The sequence below is a fragment of the Pleurodeles waltl genome, chromosome 7, assembly GCF_031143425.1.
Source record: "Pleurodeles waltl isolate 20211129_DDA chromosome 7, aPleWal1.hap1.20221129, whole genome shotgun sequence".
Lineage (NCBI taxonomy): Eukaryota > Metazoa > Chordata > Amphibia > Caudata > Salamandridae > Pleurodeles > Pleurodeles waltl.
This window is the reverse complement of record NC_090446.1, coordinates 601,225,863-601,245,748: the sequence shown is the minus strand read 5'-3', so window position 1 is coordinate 601,245,748 and position 19,886 is coordinate 601,225,863. Positions and strand designations below refer to the sequence as shown.

The window sequence follows — 19,886 nt, the reverse complement described above, 5'->3', positions numbered from 1 at the left end:
ACATCCGGTTCTCCCTCCGGATTAATCTCCGGGCACATACACTACATTTCTTTGTGGGCAAGTCTTTTTTGGGAGTGGGAGGAATGTGATCTGGAAAGTGCTGATCTTTCAATCTAGCCACATCCTCCACCACTTCTACTCTAGGAATTCTTGCCTGTTCCACCACAATAAGGCTTTCTATCACAGACTCCTGAAATTTAACAAATGTCATCCTTGACTCAGGTGAACAATCCTTGAATACAATAAATGCATTAAAAGTTGCCAAATTAAATAAATGTAGGGCCAACTTTTTATACCACACGTAAGACTTACGAAGAGCAGTGTAAGGTTCCAACCCCTGATTTACTCTATCAACACCACCCATGTGCCTATTGTAGTCCAAAATGCACGCAGGTTTGCGCACTTCCGCAACCTGACCCCAAACAGTCACAGGGGAAGTACTCTCATCATGGATGGTAGATAGCATGTACACATCCCTCCTGTCTGACAATTTCAGAGCTAGCAGCTCATTATTCCGCAAGGCACTGCACTGTCCCCTCTCAAGTTTTTTACAGACAAGCTCCCTTGGATAGCCTTTCCGGTTAGAACGGATTGTGCCACAAGCAACAGTGTCCACTCTAAACAACTCCTTGAACAACTGCACTCCAGTGTAGAAATTATCTATGTACAAATGGTGACCTTTGTTAAACAGCCGTCTACCAAGTTCCCACACAATTTTTTCGCTAACTCCAAAAGTGGCCAGACAAACAGGAGTGTCAGTACTGGAATCCCTACCAATGTAGACTCGGAAATTATACACATATCCTGTACTGCTATCTGACAGCATATACAATTTAATCCCATACCGTGCCCTCTTACTAGGAATGTACTTCTTAAAAACTAAACTCCCCTTGAAAAGGACCAAAGACTCGTCCATACTTATCTCTTTGCCTGGAACATAGACCTCTGAAAACTGATCTACAAAATGATCAAGGACAGGCCTAATCTTAAAAAGACGGTCACAATCAGGGTGATCTCGTGGCAAGGCTAAAGCATTGTCTACAAAATGCAGCATATGAAGAAGAAGCAAATACCGATTACGTGTCATAGTTGAAGGAAATATAGCTGTTGCCATCAAGGGACTAGTAGACCAATAAGAAGCCAGTAACGGCTTCCTGATCAACCCCATCAAAAAAGTCAAACCTAAAAACTTTTTCATCTCTTCCAGATGTGTGGGAACCCACTGAGTAGCTCTAGACTGAGGCTTAAGTCTGGCATCGTTGTCCCGCAAATATTGCTCTGCATACAAATTAGTCTGCTCCACAATCTCTTCAAAAAATACATCGTCCATAAACAAGTGAAAGAAATGGACAGGCAAAAAGTTTTCCGTATTAACTCTACACCCTGGGAGACCAGTAAATGCAGGTAACTGTGGCTGCTCCATGTTTGGGGCAATCCAGGTGTCAGGTCTTCTAATGGGAAACCCTTCAGCCCCAGGCTGCTGCACTCTTGGCACATCAATGTCCTCCTCTACAACAGGCCCTTCATCTGCACTGAGAGTAGCTTCCTCATCAGAAGAATACTCTTGGACAGAAAACTCACTTCCAGAATCTCCCACTTCCTCCTCTGCCTCAGATGCAGAGTCAGTCTCGTAATCATGGTCTGAAGACGACTCAAAGAGCATGCCAACAACCTGCTGAGCGGTCACTCTGCGGCTAGCCATGATCCTCACTAACAACAAATGGATTGCCAACAACAACTAGCACTAAAATAAGTAATAAACAAAGTGTAGCTTTATCACATAGAGTTATGTACTAAAAAAACTCTACCACTCACTTGCCTGAAAAAGCTACTCACCAAGCAACTACTCTGCACAGACACAGCAATCACCAATGATATCCCACTAAAAAGAAAAAAGCAAATTAGACATATGACAACACAAATATCATTGTGCTCAAATCTAAGGACAATTTCACACACAATACTGCATTTAGTACACCACCTACAAACATGTCATTCATGCATGTCAACAATACTCCTTTGGAGTAAATTGCTTTCACTTACCTAAAACATGCAACTATGCAAACCGCAGGACAACTACTGCCAAAACCGCAAGGATCCACAGCAAAGGAAGCAAAAGCGTTGAACTAGAAGAAAAAGAAGAAATTAATTGTTATAATCACAAATACAAATACTTCGCCAGTTGACAAACACCCTACCATCAAGAACTTAGAAATTGTCCCTGGTACCTAAGTGGATTCTGCCCCTCGGGGCAGATGGGCGTAAAAAAAATTGGCCAATCTGCCACATGGCTGGTCTGCCCTCGGGGGGGGCCAAAACAGAAAAAAAAATAGCCCCCCAGGGGAGCCACCCTTGCCCAAGGGGTCGCCCCCAAAATAAACTTATAAAAGTAAATCCCTGGTGTCTAGTGGATTTCGCCCACCCCCCGGGGGCAGACCGGCCGTAAAATCGGCAATCTGCCTCCCGGGGGGGTGGGGGGGAAGGGGGGTACGAAATACTAAAAAAAAATAGCAACCCTTGCCCAAGGGGTCGCCCCCAAAAGAAACTTTTATTTTCAAAGAAATCCCTGGTGATTAGTGGATTCCGCCCCCCCGCCCCCAGGGGGCAGATCGCCCGAAAAATCTGCGATCTGCCACCGGGGGGCGAAATACTAAAAAAAAATAGCCCCCCAGGGGGGCGACCCTTGCCCAAGGGGTCGCCCCCAAAAGAAACATACCCCCAAAAATCCCTGGTGTCTAGTGGAGCAGGATTCTAGTGAAAACAGGCACAGGGGGGAAGGAAAAACCCTTTCCTTTCCCCTGTGTCTGTTTCTCCCCCCCCAAACCCCAAAAAAGGGAAGGACTCACCTTAACAGGTCCTCTCCCTTCGACACGCTGGAAGCAAATGGCTTCCTGCGCCTCCCGGCAGCACTTGATGACGTTGGCGCGCTGTGCGCGCGCTGACATCATCAGATTGCCGGGGGGGGGTCGGGGGTGGAAGGGGAAGGGCTTCCCCTTCCATCCCCGCCTTGGGGGAGTGGTGGGGGGTGAGCGCTAGCGCTCCCCCCAGTTCCCGTGCCTTGGACGAGGTGACCTCGTCCAAGGCACACGGGAACTGTAGCCTTGGACGAGGTCCCCTCGTCCAAGGCACAGAACCGGTTAATAGCCAAGGCTACCTGACAATTCCTACAATACACTTCTGCCTAAAGTTGGATAGTCAATATAAATAACGCAAGCATTTGCAGAGATGCACGTCTTGTGCACCAGTTGTTGAAATAACAGTATCTCTAAGAGTCAGCAATACATATTTAATCTTCTTTCAACAATATGCTGATAATATTTTCTCATTGTCTCTTTAACTCCTGGCTGGTCTTCTTTTGACGATATGCTGAGAGTATTCTTCTCGCATTGTCTCCTTGCACCACATGTAAAAAAGTTTTTAGCGATTGAAAAAGGCAAATTTGGCCATTTGTGACTGTTAAATAGCTTCTTGACATGTACCAACCTTATTTTGAGTTTCTGTACCCAGTTACCAAATTGCAAAATAGAGTTTGCGAGTTGGTATTAGGAAGGGGAGTGTAAACGGTGTCCCTTCCTGATAGTGAGTTGCAAGGGCATGTATGAATGTTTTGTGACCGGAATGTGGTTGCAAAATATTCATCTTTCACTGACTCAATAAAGGAGGTGGTAACCCATTCACAAATGGGAATGGATCTCCATGGGTTGTGATTTGGACATGGCACACAATGGCTGTGCCATGTGGTGTTTTCACTCATTGTTTGCACCATGGCATGCAGTCTGCATGTAATTTGTATGGGAGATCCATTAGAGTGGTTCGTGAATCCTGCCATACGACTGCAAAGACGGATAATGCACGCAAGATACTACATACAATAGATTAGGATAGGAGTTAGTGTGGGTGTAGATTGCCCTACTGGGACATATTAATTGATTAGTCGTTGTATGAAGCAGGCTATCTATGCAATGTACCAAATGTACGGGTACACTATGCAGATACTACAGGCGAACCTTATTGGCTGACAGAGGTTAAAGTAATTACCCTAAATGCTCTCTTTTGTGGTTGTAGGAAAGTACCCTCTTTCTTGGTATGGCTACCCCCATTTTCTGCCTGTTGTCAGTGTGTTTGACTGTGTTCACTGGGATCCTGCTAATCAGGACCCCAGTGATTATGCTCTCTCCCTTCTAACTTGGTAACTTGTACCATTTCATCCCACATTTGGCACACCAGTGGCCCCATGTCAGTCCCTGGTATATGGTACACAGGTACCCAGGGCATTGGTTTACCAGGAGATCCTCATGGGCTGCAGCATGTATTATGTCACCAATGGGGAGTCCATGCAAAGTGTTCTGCAGGCCTGCCATTGCAGCTTGCGTGAAAGGGTGCATGCTCCCTTTTTTACCATAGGTCACTATAAGTCACCCCTATGACAGGCCCTCCTAGCCCAGAGGGCAGAGTGCAAGTACCTGGGTGTGAGGGAACCCCTGCACTAGCAGAGGTGCCCCCACAAACTCCAGTGCCATTTTCATGGACTTTGGGAGTGTGGGGATGCCATTTTACGCATGTACTGGACATAGGTCACTACCTATGTCCAGCCACATAATGGTAACTCCGAACCTGGTATCAAACATGTTAGAATCATACCCCAATACTATTGCCAGTATTGTAAGTATGATTCCATGCACTCTAGGGACTCCTTAGAGGACCCCTAGCATTGCCCCCACCAGTCGTCTAGGGTTTCCAGGCAGCCCAAACTGCTGCCACCCCTCAGACAGATTTCTGCCCTCCTACTGCTTGATCTGATCAAGCTCAGGAAGGCAGAACAAAGGAGTTCCTTTGGGAAAGGGAGGTAACACCCTCTCCCTTTGGAAATAGTTGTGATTGGCTTGGGAGGGATAGCCTCTCCAAGCCCCTGGTTGTGCTTTGAAGGGCACATTTGGTCCACACCGGTTCTCGGACCCCCGTTCACTACTCTGCCGCAAAACTGGGGAGTGGAAAGGGGAGTGACCAATCCCCTGTCCATCACCACCCCAGGGGTGGTGCTCAGAACTCCTGCAGAGGGTCTCTGGTTTCTGCCATCTTGCTTCCAAGGTTGGCAGGGACCTCTGGGAGCATCTGAGTGTCCAGGTCAGACAGGTGACGTCCGAGCCACCTCCTAATAGGTGCTCACCTGGCCAGGTGACCAGTCCCCCTCTCAGGGCTATTTAGGGTCTCTCTCTAGGGTGGGTCCTCAGATTTGGCTTGCAAGATTTGAGCAGGAATCTTCTGCAACCTTGCTTTGACTTCCAGCCACTGGAACCGTGACTGGTCCCTCCACGAACCAACAATCTGCATTGACGAAGAAGACTCTTCTTACAACATTGTTTCCATGGCTCCTTCGTGCTTCTGCAACATTTCCCCGGCTGTGCATCTTCTGAGGGCAGAAAGTTTTCAGCCTGCATGAGAAGGAAGAAGGAATCTCCCTTGGAGTGAAGGAGTCACTCCCCTGCATCCACAGGCACCTACTGCAACGACGACCGGCTGCATGGATCCTGCATCACAGGTGGTGGTCCGGAGTAGTCCTCTTGGTCCTCTCTGCTAGCTGTCTAACTTTGGTCAGGGTAAGCCCTTGCCTTCCCACGCAGGACAGTACCCCTTTGCACTGCCTCTCTTGCAGCTACCAAGGCTTCTTTGCATCTCCTCCAAGGAAACTTCAGGATACGTACAGCTGCAACCCTCAGCACTCCTTCCTGCAATGCACAGCCCACTGTGTGTTTCTCTCGTGGCGTGGGACCCTTCTTCTGTGTGCTGCTCCTTCAACATATGTGACCCTGTCCTGTGCGACTCCTGTGGGTGCTTCCTTTGCTCCTGTGGGCTCTCTGTCGCTGAGGGTCCCCTCTGACGTTAAACACCCCCCACCCACCCCCGGTTGAGTCCTTCTGGGCCTTGCTGGCCCCCGGCAGCTCCACTTTCCATCAACCGCAATACTTGCCTTTGCCAAGGCTTGTTGGTGGAATTCCTGCACCAACACCCGTCTGCAATCTTCCTTCCAGCATGGGACATATTCTGCATCACTCAGGAATTCTTCTCAAGCTCCAGGGCTGCAGTGCTGACCTTCTCTTCATCACCGTCTACCAACTCCTGCAAGTACAGCTGGGTTGGTAGTAGATCCTACTCCTCCTTGGACTCCACTGTAACTCTTGGACTTGGTCCCCTCTCTCCACAGGTCTTCCTCTCCAGGAATCTACTGCTGGTTTCTTGCAGTCTTGCCTGGGTGTCTTCTTTTCTTCTTTTGCTTCCTTTTTGGTGGTTTGGGGAAATTCCAGTGATTTGCTCCTGCTTTCCTGGTCGCTGGGGGGGGAGGTGGTGGGGAGAGGGGTACTGTGTTACTTAACTCTGTGGTTTTCTAGTACCCCCAGCTCCCCTCTACACATTCCACTTACCTAGGTGGGGGACCTGTGTTCACATTCAATTTTTTTTGTATATGGTTTGGTCTCCCCTAGGGTCGCTACTGTCTACCTGCTTTTGCACTGTTTTCTAACCTTTTATATGCCTCTTGCTAGTTAATAGTATATATAATTAGTGAATTACTTACCTCCTATTGGAGGGTGGCTCTTCTAGTACTTTGTGTTATTGTGTGACCAAAAATAAAGTACCTTTATTTTTGTACAACTGATGTGTGACTACCGTGGTTTTGCATGAGCTTTGTATCTCTCCTAGATAAGCCTTGGCTGCTCACCCACAGCTACCTCTAGAGAGTCTGGCTTCTAGACACTCTCTACACTACTCAGATAGGGGATACCTGGACCTGCTATAGGGTGTAAGTACCTCAGGTACTCACCACACACCAGGCCAGCTTCCTACAGTGGTAGTGTGGGTGAGCAATTTAGGCTTATCAGAGGGCAGTGCTAAGCATTTGTTGAACACGCTGAGTCAATAAATGAGACGCACACTCATAAAGAAACTCAAGACCAATTTTAGAAAAATATAACACTTTTTATATTATTTTTAGACACGAAAAATCTTCAACAAAAAATTAAGTACTGTTCAAGATATTACTTTGCACAGAGGTATTACACACAAATGCACTTTTACGCGGTAATACTTTTCAATGGAGAAGAAACATGTACTGCATACGGGTACTTGCAGAGGTATCTGGGGGGGCCCCATTTAGGTCTCAGGGTGCTAGGGGCCTAGGTCACAAGAACCACCAGTAGTTTGGTTTTACCTGCTCTGGGGTGTCTGGGTGCAGAGGTGCTACAGGAGTTTGGTTCCTTGCGCACTGCACAGTTGGCAAAGAGAGGCACACCTAGAAAAAGGCTGCGGAGGGGGACTTGGGGACAAGTCCGGGAGCTCCCAGCACGGGGCTCAGTTTATGCAGGTCCCCGAAGTGAGGGGCCACTGTTGATAGTCGTGGGCCCCGGGTGCTTGGGTGCAGGTGGTTGGTCAAATGGTCCTGTGTGTCAAATGTGCTCATGGTGTTTTGGTTAGATCTGCAAAGGGGGAAGAAAAACTGACAGTAGGGCCACTCTCATGGGCAGCCTCATTGGGTCCATCGTCCTTCGGGGGCAGGCAATCTTTTTGTGGTGGTGGTGGTGTCTGATCTAGACACAAACAAGCCTTGGTGCTTGCAGCTGCTCCATTACCCTGTGTATTGGTGCAGCGCTACTCCTGGTTGGCTTGGCATCTCAAAACTTGGTGGGGAGATGGGTCTGTCCTCCTGAAGCACGGTATCCACCTTCAGGATGATTGCTCCATCAGTGGACCCGGTGGTCAGCAGATCAATGGACCAGATGTCACGGTCGGTGCCTGCAGGTTGCAGGGAAGTGGCTGCTCTGCTTCGAGGGAAATGCTGGTTGGTTTGCGAAGTGCTGGCAGCCCTCCAAGGCTTTTGGGACATGCACAGCTGCAGGACGAGTCGGGTCCGGGCAGTTGTCTGGACAGCAGCAGGGTAGGCAGGGTTTGGCACCAAAATCCAGGCTGGTCCACAGTTTTAGCATTGGTCAGCTCTTTCTAGTCTTCCTTCTTCAGTCAGATGAATCTCAGTTCATGGTGTCAGGGGGGCACCTAAATACTCAATTTAGGGGTGTATAGGTTAGTACCCATTATGCTGCATACCCCTATAGTGATTGCACCCCCTATATGACCATTTCCTATGGGAAGTAGGCATAACCCTGTCCCAGAATTCCTGATTCCACCAAAAACAAGGTGGTGGAATCCCTCCTTCGTGGAGCACATGAGGTTGCCCTCCTTAGGAATGTGACTAGCCTGGTTGCGCAAGACACCTCCTTGCATAGCTAATTTCCCATCTGTCCTGGTGCCAAATGGGCCTCAGGGTAGTAGGAGGAGGGCATCTCTCAGGTCTGGGGAAGCTGGGGTCGCATATCAAAGGCGGCAGGGACTTAGAATTCCCTGGACTTGGTATGCAGATTCACTAGCCATCATGCTGGAAGAGGTGATAACACCTTCCTCCAGAGCACGCATTGTTTCTGGCCTCTGAGAGCACGGGCTGTTACATCCTGGGGGTCAGAAACCTGTCTCTGGTGGCAGGCTGTTTGATACCAGTCAGCCAGCCCACCAGCGGACTAGTAAGTTTCAGGGGACACCTCTAAGATGCCGTCTGGTTGCATGTCAGAATAAATACTGACACCAGTATGGATTTGTTAAGACAAGGAGTTCGATACCATGCACTATAGGTTTCAGTGAATCCATTATGTAGCTGGGTAACTCGTAATGATCAGTGCCCATTCGATACATTAAGACGGCTTCTGTGTTCACTTGCACTATCTAGTAGTAGAACTACACATCACAAGGACATATCTGCTCATGCAGATACGTCCTCAAATAAAATATAATGCATCCTTCCCTAGGGCTCGAAGACCTCTGCTGTAGGGGTGTTTTACGTATGTTATATGCAGTGATTTGGACACGGCACACAGTGGGTGTGCCATGTTTTTTTTCACTCATGGTATGCACAATGACGTGCAGTCTGCAGTGGCAATCTGCATGTAATTTGTATGGGGAGTCTGTTAGGGTGGCATAATACATGCTGCAGCCCTTAGGGACCCTCTTTAGTACCGATGCCCCAGGTACCGGGGGCTCAGTTTACTATGGATTTTCAGAGGTGCTAAAGTGTGTGCCAGTTGTGTTACGATTGAGTTTAATTTTTATGGGAAAGAAAACTAGCACTGTAGCCTGGTTAGCAGGCTTCAGTACATTGTCATTGCCATAGTCGAAAACCAGCATCCTGTAGTTCAGATGGGGGCAAAAAGTGGGAGTGGGGGCATCTGCAAAGAGAAGTCCTGTTTTCTGCAGTCGTTATATAGTTTACTTAAATAACATGGCTACATTTAGATAATAACGTTTAAATCGAGAAAAGATGTTTACTTTTGGAAAATTATTTTCCCCAGTTGCACTAAGACAGAAGACCTCTTTGAGAGTATAATATAGCCTTAGAACCCGCCGTAGCGGGCTCTACCGGCTATTAAAGGCCCGCTCCCGTGTTAAATGCCCGAGCCAAAGGCCCGCTCCCGCGTTAAATTTAACAAGGGAGAGGGACTTTAATAGCCGGTAGAGCCCGCTACGGCGGGTTCTAAGGCTATTAGAACATTCTGCCACACAGGGCAGAATGTTCTATTAAAAAAAAATAAAAAATCACGGAGCCCTAGGGGATTAAAATCCCCTCGGGCTCCGTGAGGCTTTGTTCACAGCTGTTGCTGTGAACAAAGCGAACATTGGAATGTTGGCGCTGCGGGCCTTTACCGGCCAGTAAAAGCCCGCAGCACTCCATTGTTTTCAATGGAGCCCCCAGTATTCCAATGTTCTAATAGGAATTAATGCAGCTTTGCTATGTGCTGTGGAATTCGGAGTAAGTTAAGTTGTTGCCACTGGGTTGAAGTGCTGCAGCAGAAGAAGTAACAATGTTGCTTTAGAGGAGAGTGTGAGGTGGGTGGAGAATTGTAGTACAGCTCAGTACGCTCTTTACTTTCCCCTTGTAGCTGCCATGTACTGTTGCATAGGAAAGATGGATCTGTATACCCATGTCGCCTTATAGCCTTGGTGTCGTTTGAGGCTATGCATTATTCTAGATGGAGCCAAACTGGCAGTGTGACTTTTTACTCTACTCTGCTACCTTTCACTTGAGCCAAAGCATTCTCTGTTGGGGAGATGGGTGGGCTCTCATCTAAGCTCTCGTGCATTTTTTTTTTCTCTTTGTGATTTGGACATTTTCATGATGTACAGCTATTAAAATAAAATAGTTTATGTAAATTTTCATACTCCAACACCGGATCTTTTGTAGATTCACATGCTTGAATCATTTCCTGTTGTTGAAATGAGAGCCCGCCACAGTAATACTAGAAGCCATACGATATTAAAAGTAGCCTAAAAGGGCTTTAAACATTAACTTATTAACTTTATAGCCTTATAATAAATGGGAGCTTGCAATTATTAAATGAAAATAGTTCACATCTGACACCACTAGTCACCATTAGTTAAAAAAAAATAAAAAAAAAACACAAAAAAATCACTTCTCTACTGTAACTATATATTATACTTGAATTATGCATCCTTTCGGAGCTGTCAGACAGTATAAAAGTTAGGTCTCCTAGCAAAACTCTAAACACCTGCTTTAAAGGTTAACTGGTAAGTTAGCGTTTTAGCTCCTTCTCCTACATTTTCCTGAAGGTTGGCAGTCATTGGCAGATAAGAAGTGTTTGAGGAAGTATGACTGTACTACAAAGCTTGCGTTCATTGCACAAAAAGAATTTCGCTGCACATTGCCAGACATTCTGAACTACAGCTGCTTTGGAAAGGGGATTGCATTAAATGTCTAAAATATTTTTGCAACACATTGCAAACTGCATGTTTAGTCTCTAAATACATATTCTACATTTGTTCTGCATATCTACAACCCCGGTGTCTTTCATTTGATCAATGGAGTAAGTATTTAAAAGAAGGCAGTTTGTGGTTGCAATGCCATGTGTTATACGTATTAAAGCATCCCCTATTCATTGGCGGAACAAAGTACCCGAGCCCCTGGGGCTCCCTCAGCACAGTACACCCTGCACAGGCAACAGGCCTCTGACTGGGTCCATGGGATAGGCCCCCCCCTCCTCCAGGTGCTTTTTAGGGGGACCCCCTCAAGTTTTGTTACGCCACTTCCCCTATTATATGTTAAAAGGATTATTGCAAGTCACCTTGCATTACATGACCTTATAAAGGAACTTTGTCCTGTTCTTCTCTATGGTCCCAGAAGTCCTTGATGTAGACAATATTCTTAGGACATATGACAGGATTACTTGAAACCATATAGTATGCCATTACTAGTTTTTGGGGACATTTACAAAATGATCAACCGATTTTGGTCTTACACCAGAACACCTTGATGATCGCATCGGACAATGTCTCAGATGCCTCAACATTTGCAAAAACTTAGTGATGCCATACACTGTTCTTATTTATCATTAGAGGCATTGAGAATCAGTAGCTCAGGATAGCCTCGTCTTTCCAGTCTACAACAGTTCTATGAGAATGAGAGGGGTCTCTGTGTTTTCTTGTCCACAGGGGATTAGGTGGTAGAGAACAGGACATTGGAATGTTTTAGATTATATAAAAAGATCCCCACCCACTGGTACCACCAGTGGCATGCTTCATCATCAGATCCTCACCCACTACACCTAATGTGAGTTGGTGAGCTCAGCGCAATTTCTAAGCGGAGCACTTATTACAGCGGAATCTCTGATTAAAATTGCCTGCAAGTTTCTACGATTATATTTAGGTGCTTAGTTTATTGTGCATACCTTTGGAAAGGTTAAAAACAATGGAGAGGATTTTGTTAGGGAATATGACCCAAATATCAAAGGTTGACCTCTTTCTGCCCTATCAACTGCCCAAAAGTGTCAATGGGCTTTCTTCAGGACCGGATTCCATCTAGATCCCTAGATTGTGATTCTCAGTGACTATTTACCCCTCTGAGATATATTGTTACGGTGTGACATTCTCACACACTAAAAAGCATGCATACAAGTACAAACCATTCAACGGGAGTCACCCTATTTTTATCTGGACCGCAATCTAAAAAAAAGATCAGCTATCATTCTCATTAATAATGCATACACTTGTGCAGTGTTGCACATTGTTCATTTTATGCCAGATACAGTGTTTATGCATTATGAACACTGCACCACATGTAGGAGTGGGAGTACTCTTGTGTTTTAAATAGGTGAAAATTGTGGAAACACACTAGTATGCAAGGAAGATAAGCATCTAGACCTACACTACCCATGCCTATTTCATGGCTCCATAGGGTCTTGGGCGTAGGAGGACTCTGTAGTCAAACTCTGAAAAGGAATGTATACTCACTTGTAAGTTATCCTTACATAAATCCTGCTGAGATCAGAGAGCAGTCAAACAGAATATTATGAAAAAGGCCCGTGAAGAGATGTGCCCCAGCAGAATCAAGAGTTCTTGCTCATCTGAATGCATAGACGTCCTCTGAGTCCTGCATACTTGACAGGCTCTCTTGTTTGCTCTGGTTTTAAGCATTAGTACACTGCAGCACGTGGATCATCGCACCACTCCATGATTGCCCAGCGCAAAGGTATGCCCTTCTGGGGCTCATGTGCATGTTGTCGCACCCCCCAGGTACACCTGGGAATTAAATTCCCAGGCAGACACACATGGTGTTAGTTCCTTTTCTCCTGGGTTGCGTAGGTGTATGTTAATGCTTGGTCCTGGGTTTATTGGGAAATGCAATCCCATATTGTAAATGCCTCTGTGAATTTACGGAGGGGTTAGTGTGACCTATGATGCAAGTCATTTGTCCTGTAAAATCAAGGAGATGTCATCACATTCCTGATTGACTTGCACACCCCCAGGTTGGTTAGTGTATGGTGCTGGAAATCTAGGGACAAAGTGTCCCAAATTAAGATTTACTATTACAAATCAAGAATTCTTGTAAAGACTTGCCAGAACCCAGCCCAAAAGTTGTCAGTGTATGTAATGAATTACGTTTATATATAAAACCTTATATGGGCTTATGTAGGTGATATGGATGGACTTCCCAAGATTAGCAATGTCTAGAGGGTTCTGTAAATGAATTGAATTTGAAGGAACATTATTTCCTTGTTAAGGCTAACTTTGCACACTCCAAAACGAATTCTCGTGGTGTGGAGTGGAGTGGGTCCATTCCGTATCCTCTAGTGTTTCCTGGATTATCTCTGTAGTGTCTCCTTGCGGTAGACCCACGTGTAGGCTTTCTGTATCTGCCCATTAGCAAGCCGTTTTGTAGATCAAAGGTTATGTCCTTAATGTGGTTCAAAATATCCATTGTGCCTTTTTAATAAGTCTATGTTCCCTGGACTTGAGATTTTAAAAAGTAATCACAAAATGTTGACACTGGTTCTAGTAAAGAATCTATACTGGGTACTATGGGTCGTCCAGGCGAGGTTATTCTAATTTTGTGGATCTTCAGGAGAGCTAAGAAGTAAGGAGTGACTGGTTTTGTATTTAACAGAAAAGTTAAGTTTCGTCTACCATACTGTGAATTTCCATCATCGCTGCTGTTGTGGGGGGTCTGTCTTCAGAATTCTGTAGTTGTGTTGATCCTTGAGGAATCATTGAAACTTCTTCTTAAAAGCTGCAATTATCTGTAGGATGTCACTGCCACCCTTCTCGGCTGGTTTTATGGTTATATTTGTGACAGAATTGAGTTCCTCAAGTGCCGGTCTTTCCACTTTAGCCATATTTAGAAATGTCTTGATGTTAGTGGGGCATATTTCCTCCACTTCTTTAAACACTGCTTGATCAAAGGTAAGGAGCTCTACTGGGGGTCATGTGTGTAGGTGGATAAAGTTTTGATATATATATATTTTTAGGGTCGAGCCTGCGTTGCATGCGCTCGCGCATGCGTATCGCAGCGAGACGCTTTAGTATTTAGAAAAGGGCTCGGAGCCCTGTCAACTTCACGTCAGTGTTTTTTATTGGTTTGTGGGCTTGCCTAATAAAATCTGCTTGCTTTCATTAGTCGAAGGCACGCATATGTCATGCCTTTTCCAGTGGCTAGCCCTCCTCGAGCGCAGCGACCAAGTACAGAAAACATGTGAGGCTCGCTGTTTTCCATCGGGCTCGTGGACCTCTTTTTCTCTAATTTACTAATGCAATCTCGCTTGGCTGAAGTCGAGCGCTTTACATAGTTAATTTCACTTTTTCGGGTTACGAACATAAATGCACTTTTGCCTGATAGGTGAAAAGTCGGGTTAGGAGTTTACAACGCGATCAGCTCTAACATGAGCAAACGCGAGACCCATTGCATTGTAAATGCTTGTTTTAATTGAAGCCAGTATTGGTCCATTCTTCTGACTGCTCCTGGTTGCCAAAATATGCCTTCAGTGTCCGTTTTCTAAAGAAACCTGCTAGTTCACAGTGTAAACAAAATGAATCAAAGGTAGGGACAATCCCTAATTTTTTGTTAAGTACTTATAGTTGGGTATCAGTCAGTTCCCTATCAGATAGATTGGTAACTAGGGGCCTGATTTAGATATTGACGGAGGGATTACTGTGTCACAACGGTGATGGATATCCCATCCGCTAAAATCTAAATCCCATAAGAAACGATGGGATTCAGATCTTGACGGATGGGATAGCCATCACAGTTGTGACCGAATAACCTGCCCGCCGCCAGTATATCTAAACCAGGCCCTAAGTTGCACTTGTGCGGGGTCCTGGGCGTGTATTTGTCATGCTTCGTGTGTGTACCCTGGGTTCATCTAACTCACATTGCACTAGTGTTTCTTTTTTCTTCCTTCCTCGATAATCCTGACCTCTCTCCCTAAAAAGGGTGGTTTGTAGCTCTGGGGGAAATATCTGTGGTGCCATCTAGTTGTAGGGATTGCTCCAATCCATCACTGGTGGTGGATGTGGGGGAAAGGGTTGTTGGAAGAACAGTGGAGGGAGGGTGGTAGTTATTGTAATTTTGCCACTGTTGGACCCATGGTTTTCTCCTATTCCTCGTTCTCAGTCTGCCTCCTTGATCACTCCTGCAAGCCCATCCATCCAAGTTGGAATATCTTCTGTCAAGAGGATGGTCTAACTGTTTATCCTCCCATTCTGAGGTTGCTTTGTATTTAGGTGCTGAGTATGGGTATGTTTTTGTGAAAGAAAACATTTTAACATCCTTTTAGAATTTCTAGATTTTTGATTGTCAGGAAGTCTTTATGCTCCATCATCTTTTTATTGATTACCTCTAACCTCTTTTTTAAGGCAGTCACAGTTGTCTTAAAATGTTTTTCACTGGCTTGTATTTCTATTAGGATTGCCTCTGATTACCTTTTTTCTGTCTTGGTGATTAAGATGATCCAATCCCATGTGCAATGCCAGGATATCTGCCCACTTTTTTCTGAATGTGGCATCTTCTAAGAATATCTGTGGGGCATTGGGCACCCAAAGTTACCTTGGAGCTGCATTTGCCCTTAAATATTCTGTCATGATAACTCCATGCAATATTGTCGTAATGTGCTTCTTCTTCAGTTCCGTTAATGAGTACAAGACTCTCATTTGGGCAGTTGTTTGTGCTATCCTTAGGTCACTCAGAAGTGAAGGACCAGACCCCCCCCCCCATCACCCCCCGTAGCAGCCGCCACTGTTCCTATCTAATTATCTAGTATTTTTCTGGGTTTTCAATCCAACCTCATAGGTCCATTTAAGGTGAAGTAACCTGTACTCCCACAACTGTGTGCTGCTTGGATCAATCCTATTTATCATTAGAGTGAGTGAAAAGCAATAGCTCAGGACACTACCTGTATGTACAATACAATATCTGTCCTCTCACGTCTCTTAAGACAATAGAGATATGTTTACCCACTGTATGGCAGATTAGAAGGCACACTCATTGTAACTCGAAACAAATGATATGCATGATCCCCAGGGAGCACAGATATATAGGTATGACAACCTGCAAAGTAAAAACAAGGATTTGCAAGCACAGGAGTAACCTACATTGCAAACATGGCACTACAAGAATGGCAGAACATGGCATCTCCATATGACATACAATAAAGGACTCAAAGTGGGTAGTGATTGATCAGTTGAAGGATAACAAGACAAACCTTGAAAGAATCCTATTAGAAAAGGAACAAAGATGGATATTCTACACACAAGCAAGGCCTAAATGATGACATCCCTTGGGGAAACATAATATAGGACCTCCATCAAATAAATTTACCAGATTACTTAGAAAACCCAGGATATCCAGAATGGCTAGGGGTACCATGTACCGTCACCACATGACATAATCAGATCATCATGCCTCAATAGCCCAGGACGACTGAGAAACCATATGCCCTTCGGTCGGAACATGTTGCAAACAGCATTGAAATATTGGTTTTGTGTTCCAAACGAACCAGTCCCATGTACCACTGACATTACAAGAAATGTAATAAGGTAGATGAAGGGACACAGGCACCACTTACATTCATAACAGATATCTTGTTCAATGGACATTTAAAGAAGCCTCTAGACATTGATAACCTTGGGGAGGCCATCCATATCTCCTACATAAACCCCATGGAAGGGGTTGTATGTAAACATAATTTGCTTCATACACTGACAATGTTTGAGTTCGGTCCTGGCAAGACTTTACAAGAGTTCTTGATGTGGATAATAAATCTTGATTTGGGGCACTTTGTCCCTAGATTTCCAAGGCCAAACACTAACCAACATAGGGGTGTTGTAGTCAATTAAGGGGTGTGATGACATCTCCCTAGTTTTATGGGACAAAAGGCTTACATCATAGGTCACACTAACCCCTCGTTACATTTACGGAGGCATTTACAATATGGGACTGCATTTCCCAATAGACCCGGGACTATGTGTTCGACCCAGGGGGAAAGAAACTAACAGCATGTGTGTCTGCCTATAACTGTAGAAACCTGCAGGCAGTTTTCATCAGAGGTTGAGTCTCGTCAAGCCCACCCACTCACGTGAGGTGTAGTGGGTGAGGATCCAGTGATGAAACCTGCCACTGGTGGTATCAGTAGGTGATGATCTTTTTTATATAATATAATAGATTACAGGGACCTATCCTGTACCACCTAATCCTCTGAGGACGAGAAAACACTGGAGAGCCCTCTCAGTCTGATAGAGATATACTTTGGTCACCAAAGCTTGCACTCTGGTGGTCCTCTAAGGCTGTGACTGTTAACTTGGATGTTGGGGTTGGGTGGGGTGGGGGTGATGTATGTGTGATGCCTTACCTCTGCTGACAGGACATAATCCATAGGCTATTGGCTACCTCTTGTGTCTTATGGAAATTTAATGAAGGTCAGTTGATATAGAAATCTCTGATTATTTGCCCTTTCAGATCAAGAGGAACGGACTAAGGCAATTGAGGCCTTCCGAGAAGGGAAGAAGGATGTCCTGGTGGCAACAGATGTTGCTTCAAAAGGTCTAGACTTTCCAGCTATCCAGCACGTCATCAACTATGACATGCCTGAGGAGATTGAGAACTATGGTAAGCAGAAGCTATGTACATATTAGAAATTTAGATCATCTGTCCTGATTTCAGTCTAATCAAGACTATGTTATGGGCATATATATCTTCTTCATCCCTCCACCACCAGTGCAGATTGAAAATTAGCGTAAGATGAGTACTGTTTAACATAAAGGCCGGTGTAAAGACCACCACTGGAAGTTCTAGTGCTGTGGTAAGAATATCCTTCCCAACCCTTTCTTTCCAAACAGTACAGGAATCCAGAATCATGGTAAGTGCCACTCCCCTGGAACCTGTACCCTTTTTGTTGGAAAACTGAAATTTCCTCCCTTTTTTGTGAATTGAATACAGAACTTTTCCTTGCGCTGAGATAGGTGATCACAGTACTGTCTCTTCTTGTTTATCTAAAATGTTCACATTCATTCTGTGGGGGAAGGTAAACTATCCCTCACCCTGGAGGTGAACTTAAAAGAACAATATTCACACCAGACTTGCCAGCAAGAGGATTGATGTGGACAGTCTGTTGCAGAGTGAAACTATTCAAGATTCATATGTCGTGCATTACTGTTGTAGCAGGTAGGCTCGGAATAACATCTTGTACTGAAATTATTACAATAGTGGAGCTCTGCTGTATGACTCCTTATGGCATAGACCGAGTATAATGTACCACAAACCTTCTTTATCTTGTATTTGCCCCGTCATAAAGAGCAAAGTAGTAGGAGATTTGAGTCTATCAGGAATTGGGGTACATTTCAACCTTAATTCTCGATTTCTACATTCAGGAATCCATATTTCATAATGACTGCCAAGATTTTTTTAATTTGTTACTTCTCGCCATATTTTACCGTTGGGTTTAATTGAAACACCTTTCACATTTTGGTTGATTAACTATCAGAGGTTTCTGTGGATAGTCTTTGAAAATAGGTTTAATTTCTGTTCTGCGGAGATCATGATGACTCTGTTTCAGGCATAGAAAATGCAGATTTGTAAATGAAACTGCGCCGCTGGCAGTTTCCAGAAACTCTGCAACTTGAATCTGCCATTGACAATGAAACAAAACAGTCCGATATAAAACGAGCCAAGTCAGCCCAATCACCATAGCACATCTTTTTTTTAAATATATTTTTATTATTTTATTAACAGTGATTAACAGTTTGTACATTCATGCATATAGTAACATCTTCAACAGTTTGTCTCACTTTCTACTCCACCCTGGTCCCACTCACAAATGTCTTTAGTCCAGAGACACCTGAATCCTATATTGCCATTCTCGCTGACCTTTTCTGTCTGGTTCTGTCCTGGTTATCATTAGAGGCATCCCACTGTTCCATTTCTGTATCCTTTCATAATTTTGTTGCCCATCATCCCCATGTTTTTTCATATTTCTTCATTCATCCTCTACTCTGTACTCTAGGTGTACAATATTCCATTCCGGTTTCCCTGTTCTGATGTGTAGGGGGGGTGTTGCTGAGCTCCATCTCTGGGCTACATCTCTCTTGGCCACCATGCAGCCTGTGTTTGAGTATTTTTTGATGACGTGTATAGGCTGAGGCTTCCCATATACCCAGTAACGCTATCCTTGGTGTCAGTCTAAGGGTCCCATCAGTGTGCTTTCCACCTTCCCCCAGTACCCATCAGGGTGTGGGCAGCTCCATATAATGTGCAGAAAAGTGCCTTCCATTCCGCTGTTTCTCTTGCATCCCGTGCTTACTATCCACCTTATCTTATATAAAAAAAAGTCTGAGTGTAGTACACCCTGTGTAGTATTTTAAGCTGGATAAGCTGAAAGCTAGCTTTTATTACCACATTTTTTGGGAATTCTACTGCCTCTGCCCAATCACCCTCTTCTAGGTTCCCTGCGTCTATTTCCCTCCTGTCCTGCAGTTTCGTCAGTGTATCTTGTGTATTCCTCATCAGAGTACCATATGTCATTTATACTAGTTTCTTGTCAACTTTCCCACTCAGCAGCCTATTTTTTAATGGGTAAATTTCTTGCATCTCTTCCTCTGGAGAGATTCTGGTTTTCAGGGCGTGGGATAGTTGTCTGCATTGGAAACACTGGGACCCTGCTATCTTATATTCTGCCGGTAGTTATGAGAATGGGACTATCTCTTTGGCATATCCACGCTAGCGGAAGTATGGGATGCAATGTAATTCCGTCCTTTGAATCCCTGCAGTGAAGAGACCTCTTTTAGCCTTGTAGCTTCCCATGATGGGGCTTTGGGGGTTAGTCTCCCATCCCATCCCATCCCATCTCCTTCGTCAGTTTCCTCCAGATATCAATCACCCTTTGTGTCCCCCTTTGAGTTCTTCCTCCGTATAGTGTATGTAAGTAACTGTGTGTCTTCATTCCTAATTTATCTCCCCAGAACGCTGGGTTATCAACCTCCGTATAAACCCAATCCTTTACTATAATGACTTG

At 44.9% G+C, this 19,886-nt stretch overlaps 1 protein-coding gene across 1 annotated transcript in view; it reads left to right on the top strand.

Moving 5' to 3' along the window:
* Positions 1-19,886, top strand: part of DDX41 (DEAD-box helicase 41) — a 167,815-nt gene that overhangs the window by 132,842 nt on the left and 15,087 nt on the right. Inside the window, exon 14 of the mRNA XM_069244503.1 lies at positions 17,336-17,485. Within this exon, the coding sequence (XP_069100604.1) occupies positions 17,336-17,485 (150 nt within the window). The remainder of the gene's footprint in view (positions 1-17,335; positions 17,486-19,886) is intronic.